Source organism: Platalea leucorodia (genome assembly GCF_965183815.1).
Source record: "Platalea leucorodia genome assembly, chromosome: 1".
In the NCBI taxonomy this organism is placed as follows: domain Eukaryota; kingdom Metazoa; phylum Chordata; class Aves; order Pelecaniformes; family Threskiornithidae; genus Platalea; species Platalea leucorodia.
Window position 1 is genome coordinate 29,663,133 of NC_138823.1, and position 12,373 is coordinate 29,675,505.

Here is a 12,373-nt window from a genome sequence, read left to right on the forward strand (position 1 = left end):
TTAGCCTTGCTGTCACTCTTGAGTACATGGCTTTTTGGCTGGGGGAGTCAGGGCAGGGAGAACTGGGAAACTACAAACCATGAATTCAGAAGGGAGCAGAAACCACAGCAAGTGCTGAAATTTTTGGCTCTTGCATCTTCTTTTCTACATCATGTCATGTTGACCACAAAACCACAGGAGGATTGTGTGCCAAAGTCAGTAGCATCATTTGTAGAGATCTCCTGGGGAAAGGGTTAAATAGAATTTTAACAGGTTAAGGTTCCATAGCAAGACCCACAAATTAGTCAGTTATAAATAGGTCCAAACCCCCTTTATTTTCTGTAACTGCAGCTCCACTGCAATTTTCCTCCACAGGATGTCTATGAAATTCCTAGGAGAAATAAATTCTATTTCACTATCAGAATGTATTCACTGTGCTAGAAGCCTGAACCCATTTTAAAATTCGTCCTCCCTAAAAAAAAAAAAGTCTTTTTGTCTGGAACTCCCAGAAAAGCATTTTTATCCTCTGTAATCAAATGGTAAGAAATGCTTTCATGGTTGCTTGAACCTTCCTGGGGACAGGAACAGCAAGAGTCTTTGGAGTCCTCATTTCCCTGAATTTGTGCTATTCTGTACCTTGAAAATTCCCTGGCAGATCCTTCAGGGAAGATGAAACATTCTGTAGTGTTATATCTTCAACAGACTTTTCCTTAAGATAGTACTGCAATACTAACTGCTGCAGAAAGGAAACAATAATCTGCATTTCCATTAAGTGGACAAGATACTGTTATCAATTTAAGCCATAAATCCAATCGAACATCAGAGTTTTAAATGGAATTGCTCACAAAAATCTTCCCAGCTTACAGGTGGTAAGTAATACAAATCCTGCAGACTGTCTCTTCATACTCAATAATGCTACATTTCTCCAAGTGACTATTTGAAAATTAACCCCTAAACTTGCTAAATCAAAACCCAGTTGACCAGCACATTGGGGAACATGGATTTCTTTGCTTTCTCTTCAGTTCCTTGTCTGACTCCGGTTTCAGTATTTCTGGCATCCACAGGTACCTCTGTCTAGGTCTCATCTCTGATCCGGTTTAAGAAATGAATTCCTCTAAGAGTAGCAGGGCTCACACAGGGCATTCTCGCTTCTTAACCTAAATACTAAGAAAAAACACTGGAAATACCCCACTGGTCCTGTAATCAATTGTCCATCTGGTGAAAGTCTGAAACTCAGCTCAAGAAACATTGTGTCTGTTCTTAATAGATGCTTGGAAGAAAATATTATCCCAAATCTGAATAAACGGTGGTAGGAGGGTAGTTTGGTTTATCAAGTGCTGTAAACAAACTGACTGGCTCTCCTTCACTCAGTTTTGTTTCAATACCATTCCAAGCAACAACCTTCCATCTGAGCAGCGTTACTGTTGTAACTGCTTTTACCCCTCTGAAATTAATAACAACTCTCTAAATATGGAGATTAACTATCAGAAAACTAATCTTACGCTATCTATCCAAAATACTCAACATTTCATTTTCTTTGAGCTGTCTTGAATTTAAAATACAGCATACACAACAGGTCCCTGATTTATTTGTTATGATGTTTTGCTGCCAAGCTTTTTCCTCTATAATCATATTACTTAAAGTATTTATGAAGGCTGAGTTTGTTCCTCCTTTATGCAAAGTGTCAGACTGATGAGAGCTTTCAAATTATTTTTCTGCATGAAAATTTAAAATAGAGATATAGGACTAATTGTAAAAATTAATCACATAAGGCCACTTAAATGGCAAGAGACTATACCACTTGCATAGAGTTTGTTTCAAACTCTACAAACTTCCCACTTAAACTCCTTTAAAAAAAGTTACTTGTAACAAAACCGAAGAAATAGACTAGCCAAAGTTCTACATGCTCACATCTTTAATGATATATTTCAATCATAATTTACCCAGCAACATACAGGACTGTCATGGCAGCTGAAGCAACAAGAGGTTTAATGCAATTCAAACACTGGAGTATAAATAATGTCATTAGCATTTGCTATGCATAAGCAAATAATAAGCTACTCTTCATTTTTCTTCCTGTATTTCACAAGGCATTTCTGTACAGATCTATCTATCTGTCCTCTACATATTTTTTTTAAATAAGCACACACTAAAATTCTATCATACCGCATGAGTTCTTGTCGCTTATAAATATAGAAGAGCTCTGTATTGATCATTGTTGAGCTGACTACAGATGCATCTAGTTTAAAAATCGCAAATCAGTTACAAATTCTAAAAGGTATGCTCATCATAAACATGTTCTGTACAGCTGGCACAGAAATAGATTTATGCAGGAAATTATTCAAATGTCAGGTCCCAGAATCAGTGTTGTGTACTGCTTGTCCACTGAAGAGATAATGGCAGCCAAGCTGTGATTCCTCCAAAAATATTATCATAATTCTTTAAAAGTTGGTATTCAAAAATTAAAACCTTTTTTCTAGATACAGTACCAGCAAAAGCACCTGAGCCTTCAAAAACTGAAAAATCAGCTGAACCAGCTAAGACAATTCAACAGGAACAACGTCAACTCAATGATGGGAAAGAAGATGCTAAGTGAGTAAATTAAATTAAAAAATTTGGGGCTTTTTTCCTGACATCCTGACATCCTGACTTAACATTTCTGTGTGCCATGCTTCAGTTCTTTAAAAGTTCCTCCTGTCCTGTAAGAATCTGAAGAGATTTATTTCAATTCTAAGGCAACCATATATATGAGGTATTCATTTAGTATGTGCTTTTGATAGTTTGTTTTGTACATCATCCTAAATTGCAGGAATGAGGAAAAGGATTTGCTCAACTACACTTATATACTAATCCTAACAATGCTGCTGCTCAGTTATTATTACTCTACCTTAGCAAAGGAGTAAGGCCCAGGATGCTGCCCTGAATAGCTGGAATGTTTGTCACATCATTCTGACCTAAAAGCTTTTTACCCTGTACATTTGTTTGCTGAGCTATACCGTTAAATCAGCATTAGTCTCTGCAACCAGAGTATTAAGACTCTCTCCTCCTCAGAAGAGACAAATAAATTAAACAGTAATGTTCCTTCAGGGGAAAATCTAGGGTCATTCAACCTTTGGAAAAAGCTTAGGTGATTGTTTGTTTTTTCTAAAATAAAAATAAATATGAAGTCGGGAAAATAATAATCTTGGAATAGTCTATATTTATAGAATCATAGAATCATAGAATCATTCAGGTTGGAAAAGACCCTAGAGATCATCGAGTCCAACTGTTAACCTAGCACTGCCAAGTCCACCACTAAACCATGTCCTTGAGCACCACGTCTACCTGCCTTTCAAATACCTCCAGGGATGGAGACTCAACCACTTCCCTGGGCAGCCTGTTCCAATGTCTGACTACCCTTTCAGGGAAGAAATTTTTCCTAATATCCAACCTGAACTTCCCCTGGCGCAGCTCAAGGCCGTTTCCTCTTGTCCTATCGCTTGTTAGTTGGGAGAAGAGACCGACCCCCACCTCACTACAACCTCCTTTCAGGTAGTTGTAGAGAGCAATAAGGTCTCCCCTCACCCTCCTCTTCTCCAGGCTAAACAACCCCAGTTCCCTCAGCTCCTCCTCGCAAGACTTGTGCTCTAGACCCTTCACCAACTTCGTTGCCCTCCTCTGGACACGCTCCAGCACCTCGATGTCCTTCGTGTAGTCAGGGCCCCAAAACTGAACACAGTACTCGAGGTGCGGCCTCACCAGTGCCGAGTACAGGGGCACTATCACCTCCCTGGTCCTGCTGGCCACACTATTCCTGATACAAGCCAGGATGCCATTGGCCCTCTTGGCCACCTGAGCACACTGCTGGCTCATGTTCAGCCAGCTGTGGACCAACACCCCCAGGTCCTTTTCTGCCAGGCAGCTCTCCAGCCACTCTTCCCCAAGCCTGTAGCGTTGCATGGGGTTGTTGTGACCCAAGTGCAGGACCCGGCCATTGAGCCTTGTTGAACCTCATACAGTTGGCCCCGGCCCATCGATCCAGCCTGTCCAGATCCCTCTGTAGGGCCTTCCTACCCTCCAGCAGATCGACACTTCCACCCAGCTTGGTGTCATCTGCAAACTTACTGAGGGTGCACCCAACCCCCTCATCCAGATCATCAATGAAGATACTGAACAGGACCGGCCCCAACACTGAGCCCTGGGGAACACCACTCGTGACCGGCCGCCAACTGGATTTGACCCCATTCACCATGACTCTCTGGGCTCGGCCGTCCAGCCAGTTTTTAACCCAGTGCAGAGTGCGCCCATCCAAGCCATGAGCAGTCAGTTTCTCCAGGAGAATGCTGTGGGAGACAGTGTCAAAGGCCTTACTAAAGTCCAAGTAGACAACACCCACAGCCTTCCCCTCATCCACTAAGTGGGTCACCTTGTCATAGAAGGAGACCAGGTTAGTGAAGCAGGACCTCCCTTTCATAAACCCATGCTGGCTGGGCCTGATCCCCCAATTGTCCTGCACGTGCTGCGTAATGGCACTCAAGATGATTTGCTCCATGACCTTCCCCAGCACCAAGGTCAGGCTGACAGGCCTGTAGTTCCCCGGATCCTCCTTCCGACCCTTCTTGTAGAGGGGTGTCACATTTGCTAACTTCCAGTCATCTGGGACCTCCCTGGTTGACCAGGACTGCTGATAAATGATGGAGAGTGGCTTGGCAAGCTCCTCTGCCAGCTCCCTCAGTATCCTCGGGTGGATCCCATCTGGCCCCATGGACTTGTGAGCATCCAGGTGGAGGAGCAGGTCGGTGACTGCTACCTCTTTGACAACTGGGGCTTCATTCTGCATCCTATCTCCATCTCCCAGCTCAGGGGCCTGAAAACCCTGAGGATGACCAGTCTGACTATTAAAGACTGAGGCAAAGAAGGCATTAAGTACCTCTGCCTTCTCCTCATCCTTTGTGGCAAGGTTACCTTCTGCATCCAACAAAGGAGGGAGATTCTCCCTGACCCTCCTTTTGTCGCTGATATATTTATAAAAACTTTTTTTGTTGTCTTTAACGGCAGTGACAGTCAGAGACTGCTTTCTCTCTGCTGTGTTGTATTTCCAGCAGATAGCTGGTAAGTTGAAGTCTCCCACAAGAACAAGGGCTAGAGATTGTGAGACTTTAGCCAACCGCTTGTAGAAAACTTCGTCTGTTTTCTCGTCCTGGTTGGGTGGTCTATAACAGACTCCCACCAGGATATCTGCCTTGTTAGCCTTCCCTCTGATCTTAACCCATAAGCACTCAACCTTATCATTACCTTCGTTGAGCTCTTAGACAGTCAAAACACTCTCTAACGCACAAGGCTACCCCACCACCTCTCCTTCCCTGCCTATCCCTTCTAAAGAGCTTGTAGCCATCCATTGCAGCACTCCAGTTATGAGTCATCCCACCATGTTTCCGTGATGGCGACCACATCATACTTTTCCTGCTGCACCGTGGCTTCCAGCTCCTCCTGTTTATTGCCCATGCTGCGTGCATCGGTGTAAATGCACTTCAGTTGGGTGATTGATCTCTTCTCCAACACAGGCATGCCACCCCTAGGCTCATCCCTAGCAAGCCTGGTTTTATCCACTTCCCCCTTCGAATCTAGTTTAAAGCTCTCTCAATGAGGCCTGCTAACTCCTGAGGCAGAATCCTTTTCCCCCTTTGTGACAGGTGAACCCCATCTGTCTTCATCAGAAGTGTAGATTCATAGAATCATAGAATCATTTGGATTGGAAGGGACCTTTAAAGGTCATCTAGTCCAACTCCCCTGCAAGGAGCAGGGACATCTACAACTAGATCAGGTTGCTCAGAGCCCCGTCCAACTTGACCTTGAATGTTTCCAGGGATGGAGCATCTACCACCTCTCTGGGCAACCTGGTCCAGTGTTTCACCACCCTCAGTGTAAAAAATTTCTTCCTTATATCTAATCTGAATCTACCCTCTTTTAGTTTAAAACCTTTACCCCTTGTCCTGTCGCAACAGGCCCTGGGAAAAAGTCTGTCCCCATCTTTCTTGTAGGCCCCATTTAAGTATTGAAAGGCCGCAATAAGGTCTCCCTGCAGCCTTCTCTTCTCCAGGCTGAACAACCACAAGTCTCTCAGCCTTTCTTCCTAGGAGAAGTGTTCCATCCCTCTGATCATTTTTGTGGCCCTCCTCCAGACTCACTCCAACAGGCCCATGGTTTTCCTGTGCTGAGGACCCCAGAGCTGGACGCAGCACTCCAGGTGGGGTCTCACCAGAGCAGAGTAGAGGGGCAGAATCACCTCCCTCAACCTGCTGGCAACGCTTCTCATACAGCTCAGGATACAGTTGGCTTTCTGGGCTGCAAGTGCACATTGCCAGCTCATGTCCAGTTTTTCATCCAGCAGTACCCCCAAATCCTTCTCTGCAGGGCTGCTCTCAATCCCTTCATCCCCCAGCCTGTATTGATACCAGGGATTGCCCCAACCCAAGTGCAGGACCCTGCATTTGGCCTTGTTGAACCTCATGAGGTTCACACAGGCCCAATTCTCAGGCTTGTCCAGGTCCCCCTGGACGGCATCCCATCCCTCAGGCATGTCAACCGCACCCCTCAGCTCGGTGTCATCAGCAAACTTGCTGAGGGTGCACTCAATCCCACTGCCTATGTCATTGCTGAAGATATTAAACAGCCTCATAGAACAGCTCAGGTTGGAAGGCTGCTCCAAAAGGAATGAGGTTCAAACTCCTGCTAAGAGCAAGACAAATTTAGAGGTTAGACCCAACTCCCAAGTTAGATCAGGTTGCCCAGAGCTTTGTTCAGTATAATTGTGAATGTGTATCATCTCCAACAATGGAGTTTCCACAGTTTCTCTGGGCAATCTGGTCCATTGTTTGACCATCCTTATTATGAAAATTATTACCTTACGGATAATTGAATTTTCCTTTGCTCTAACTTGCTTCTGTTGCCTCTCATGTTTTTGCTGTGCACCTCCAAGAACAGTCTGGATTCATGTTCTTTATAAGCACTCACTGGGTAGTGGAACACTGCAATTACCTCCATCTTGTCAACTTTTCATCTCCAGTTTGAACAAACTCTGCTTTCTCAGCATCTCCTCATATATCCTGTGCTGTAGTCCCCAGTCATCTTAATAGCCTTCTGCTAATGTTGCACTATGCAGTCAGTGCCTTTCATGTACAGGGAAGACTACGGCTGGACACAGATGCAACCTCATAAATGTCACACAGAAGGAAATAACCGCTCACCCTGAATCAGCTGGCTACACATTTTCTAAAGCATAGCATGTAGTCAGCCTTCATTGCTGCAAGAACACACTGTGGATTCATATTCAAGTTGTTGGCCACCAGGACCCCCAGATCCTTTTATGCAAAACTGTTTTCTACTCAGTCAGTTTCAAGCCTTTACTCTTGCATGGGGTTATTCCATTTCAGGTATGGAAACTTGCATTTGCCTTTGCTAAGCTTCATTTAAGTTCCTGCCAGTCCATCCCCCCACCCTGCTGAGACCCCGTTGAGTGGAAAATAATGGATACACTCAGTTCAGAACAGGGTAGAAACTCCTCCTGCCTGCTTTTGCGTTCTATTATTTTGATTATCCTGATGACACAAAATAAAAGCCTTTCCCTGACACTGAGTTATTTAGTTTATAGAGATTATCTATTTCCGCTCCTTCACCAAGACAGACTTTGTGCTGCAGTGACAAGGAATAATCAAGCAAAATACTAATGCATACGACTCTATAAAATAACACATGCAATTAAAAATAACTCTGATTAGAATGACTGGAAATGTTATAAATAACTTGGTAATTTAAATGTGAATCAGTAGGTCAACAATGAAAACCTAGATAAAGCATCTCCCTTTTTGTTGTTGTGGGATATGTTATTAGATGCTTACAGTTCCACTGGTAAATCCCGTAACCATGGTTAGCATAATTACAATCTGCTTATGAAACAAAGGGGTTATTTTGCTTATTAGTAGAAGACAAAATCTGTCTGTTAAAAGGAAATCAAAAATGTTTATGTTAAACATTCTCTTCTCAGAGCTGTTCTGACTCAATGTCGTGTGCATCCAGATATATCTAGTCAGTCTAATTTGAGCAACGGCTTCTAAAAATACAGTAAATCTTTGGTAAATTCTACTGTCAGAACAGTTACCCACTAAATTCTGCAGTAGAGCTTGGAAGGCATGGTGCTAGTGTCATTGCATCGGCATGAAACTAAACTAAAGAGATCTATTCTACGACTTTCAGAGCTGGAGGAAGAATCATTTTAAAAATGTGCCTTTGAGAGAATTTAATTCATTGCCCCTGAAGATTCATGGGAGTCTGTTCAGACATAGTTCTTGATCAAGGTCACTACCTTTTTGAGTCTATGTGTTCAAATTCACTCACTAGAGTATTTTTAAGGAAACAACTCCCTTTATGACATGAGGAAAGCTACATAAATATGTATGCATATGGAGAATTTGAGTCAAACAGATGCACATAGTCTACAAAAACAGCAGCAAATGAAACATGCTCAAATCACTCTCTAGCACTGAGGCCAACTGGAACAATACAAAAATGCCTCCTGAAAAAGTGTCAGTTGTGAATTATCTTTGCTCAATGCTAATTTCTGGGTATTCCTATACCCGGGAATTATTTGGAAGTGTGTCAGTTTGACTAGTCAAAACCATATCAAGGACTGTTCGTACAACTCAACAGGACAGTCAACTGAGAGTCCCACTGTCCAGGAGTTTTTGCTGTCACTGTTTAATCTATATTTGGATAATGTCCAAATGGAGATTAGTAACACGTGGTGTCCCTCGGGGGTCTGTACTGGGAGCAATACTATTTAATACCTTTATTAATGAAATAGCAAGATTGAGTGCAGCCTCAGCAAGTTTGCAGATGACACCGAGCTCAGTGGTGCGGTTGATTCACTGGAGGGAAGAGATGCCATTCAGAGAGACCTTGACAGGCTTGATGAGTGGGCCCATATGAACCTCATGAAGTTCAACAAGGCCAAGTGTAAGGTCCTGCACATGGGTCGGGACAATCACCAATATCAGTACAGGCTGGGGAATGAATGGATTGAGAGCAGCCCTGCAGAGAAGGACTTGGAGATATTGGTGAATGAAAGATTAGCTATGAGCTGGCAGTGTGCTCTTGCAGCCCAGAAAGCCAATTCTATCCTGAGCTGCATCAAAAGAAGCGTGGCCAGCAGGTTGAGGGAGGTGATTCTGCCCCTCTACTCTGCTCTGGTGAGCCCCTCTGCCTCCAGCTCTGGGTCCCCAGTACAATAAAAGCATCGGCCTGTTAGAGCAGGTCCAGAGGAGGGCCACAAAAATGGTCAGAGGGCTGGAACAACTCTCCTAGGAAGAAAAGCTAAGAGAGTTGGGGTTGTTCAGCCTGGAGAAGCGAAGGCTGCAGGGAGACCTTATTGCAGCGTTTCAATATATAAAAGGGGCTTATAAGAAAGATGGAGAGAGACTTTTTCCCAGGGCCCGTAGCGACGAGGGGTAATGATTTTAAACTAGAAGTGGGTAGATTTAGATTACATGTAAGGAACAAATTTTTTTATGATGAGGGTGGTGAGACACTGGTTGCCCAGAGAAATTGCAGATGCCCCATCCCTGGAAGTGTTCAAGGTCAGGTTGGACGGGGCTTTGAGCAACCTGATCTAGTGGAAGATGTCCCTGTCCATAGCAGAAGGGTTGGACTAGATGATCTTTAAAGATCCCTTCCAAACCAAACCAAACCAAACCAAACCTTTCTATGATTCTATGATACTGTTATGGAAAGAGCCATAATTTTGTTGGTTGAATGAAATCAAGGTTGGCAAAATGGCTAGTAGAATTTTCTTAACTGGAATCTCAGATTTTGTGCAGCTGTATTTCAGGGAGCAGCAAGGGCCAGCTGCTCCTTGAAGGAAGGGGAGATGCGAGCCAAGGGTAACCCCAGAGCAAGCAGTGTCCTTACCAACAAGGTGCAGTCCTATGAGGTCTGAACAGAGCAAGCAGAGCAGGATCCTAGTAAGAGGGTAAGACTAAGAATAACAAGGCAAAGTGAGGAACTAAGTTTAGGGTCCATCCAGGGAGTCCAGTCAGGAGCAAAAAAGACAGAGTCAGAGACAGGACTGGAGACAAGGCTACAACATGGCTCCAAAGCCCATCCAGGAGACAGGACTGGAGACAGAACTGGAGCTAGACACACCTAGGCGTAGCTCAGGCAGTGACTAAGGCCTGAGCTTAAGTGGACACCCCAGGCCCATGGGCAGAGGGCGTGGGTGGAAGTCCCACTGGGAAGCTGCTCAGGGCCATTAAGGCCTGTTGGTGTACTCAGGGTCCTGGTACCATGTTTTGACTTAGATAAGACTATTTTCCTACACTAATCATCCTCCAAGAGGCAAAGTTTAATAAAAAGTCACTTGATCTGCACAGTAAGAAATCATCAGTATGCCCATATCTTATGTGAGTAAGATACATAATAAGGTAAGGTTTGTGGATATGTATCTGTTCACAACCCATATACATCCAGAGCACCTCTACTTTCATGGAGATCACCTTACCTTCTGTTACTGTGACTTTTAATTTTTTAAAATGTATCTGTGCAGGCTCACATACATAGAGTAAGGAAGAGGGAAGAAGGCAGTTGTCCTGTTTGAAACAGCACACTTTTCATTTAGATCAGACCTGTGTCTCTCCATGCAGAATTTCAGGGGAAGGTAATGAGCTTCCATGTAAGGACTTTAAATTTTAAAATCTTAGGTAATATTGCTTTATGAACAATTATACTAATGTAATTAACTTATCTGTAATCAGTAAGACTACTTATATGTATGGCAGTTTGGAAGATTGTGCACCAGCTGTGTCCTTCTTCCAGTTCAGCTGCTTTAGAGTAGCTTTTTACTCACGGTGCTGCACAGCCTGTATTATCTATTAATAGGAAGACAGGTTTTTGAACTTCCTCTGAAAGAACAAATAATTTTTGTCACTCTTGCTAAGTGAATGACAGCTTTGACAAAGACTGCATTTACTCCTGAAAATTCCCATAGAAACTGTTTGTCCACAAGAAAAAAAAAAATATTTCTGGCTTTCCCTCTCAGCACATCCTCATTTTTAAAACACAGCAGCACATGGTGATGGACGTTAATAAACAGTAGAGAGAGACAGCATTGGTCTCAGCCACCTGAACACTATGTCTGAAAGAGGAAACACACAAGAATGCCTGATGTGCCAAGGCACTGAATTACGGCCAAGTGACTGAAACTTTTAATGTCTGTTTCCTAATGGCCTTGACAGGATTGCACCCAAGTCAGCCCTGTCTGCCAATATATTGTTTCTTCCCTCCATCTTTAATGATAATGTAACGAACGATAGGTAATTTCCACGAATAGCTATTTGCTGAGCAATAATAATCTCTGGGAGGGCGGGCTAAGACTACGCTGTCTCTTCACAGCAAGAAATGAGGGAACAGAACAACACTCAGGACCTAATTTGCACTCTAATAGAAGACAGTGGAGTCTTACTAACAAGGAACTAGCACAAAACATCATTGCAGCCTTTATAATACATTGAGATTGCTTTCTGCTGGGGAGGGTTCATAAAAACATGCATGTGCACACACAACCCTGCACTTATTTGAAATGCAGTGCAAGCATTTTACATGCAATACTGTGTAGCACTTAAGCAAATATGGCACATCACCAGGGAGCCACAAGGACCAGTCCCTGCCTCAGGGACGGGGAGCTGGCAACGTGGAGGACAGTGCAGGGGCCTCCTCAGCCAGGGCCCAGGCCCAGCCCTGAGCAAGGCAAGCAGGGCAGGCCCAGGGGTAGCAGCCAAGGCCAGCCCAGAGCCCAGATCATCAGGCAAGTCTGTGGTGACAAGGCAGGCCCGGGGCCAAGCCGGGAAGGCAGTCAGCCAGTCAGTGCCGGGTGAGGGGAACCGGGGTCAGACACAGCCCCGGGACAGCCGGGCAGGGCTGGGCTGAGGCCAGGTGGGGTGTCAGTCTGCGGCTGTGGGTCAGGATCAGTGGGGCCCACGGCCAGGCCCAGGCACAGTCACAGCTGCCACTCAGCCGGAGCCACAGCTGTGGCCCAAGCACTACAGCCACCACCGAAAGCAAAGGTCTCCAGACCACCTTGACCTGCGAACAGAGGAATATAGCCATTTGTACACAAGAGAAAATGACAACATGCTTTCTGAGGGTACTGTCTGGAACCCAAAATCTAACAAAAAAAAAAAATTAAAAAGACATGATTTAGATGATCACAAAGGTGGCATAGGAGAGGCAAAGGTGAGACCTCTGTATGTCCCTACACTGAAGGCTGGGAACCAACAAAAAGCCTGTGGCATGTGGTAGCTGATGAAGAGGAGAACTGTATAAAGTGCTCTGGCATGTAAGAGTAAAGGGGAGACAGATGCCCAAG

General features: G+C 44.3%; 1 protein-coding gene across 1 annotated transcript in view; it reads left to right on the top strand.

Moving 5' to 3' along the window:
- CNGB3 (cyclic nucleotide gated channel subunit beta 3) overlaps positions 1-12,373 on the top strand; it is a gene marked incomplete at its 5' end in the record, with an annotated part of 130,461 nt that overhangs the window by 65,991 nt on the left and 52,097 nt on the right. Inside the window, one exon of the mRNA XM_082315882.1 lies at positions 2,460-2,571. Coding sequence (XP_082172008.1) covers positions 2,460-2,571 — 112 coding nt within the window. The remainder of the gene's footprint in view (positions 1-2,459; positions 2,572-12,373) is intronic.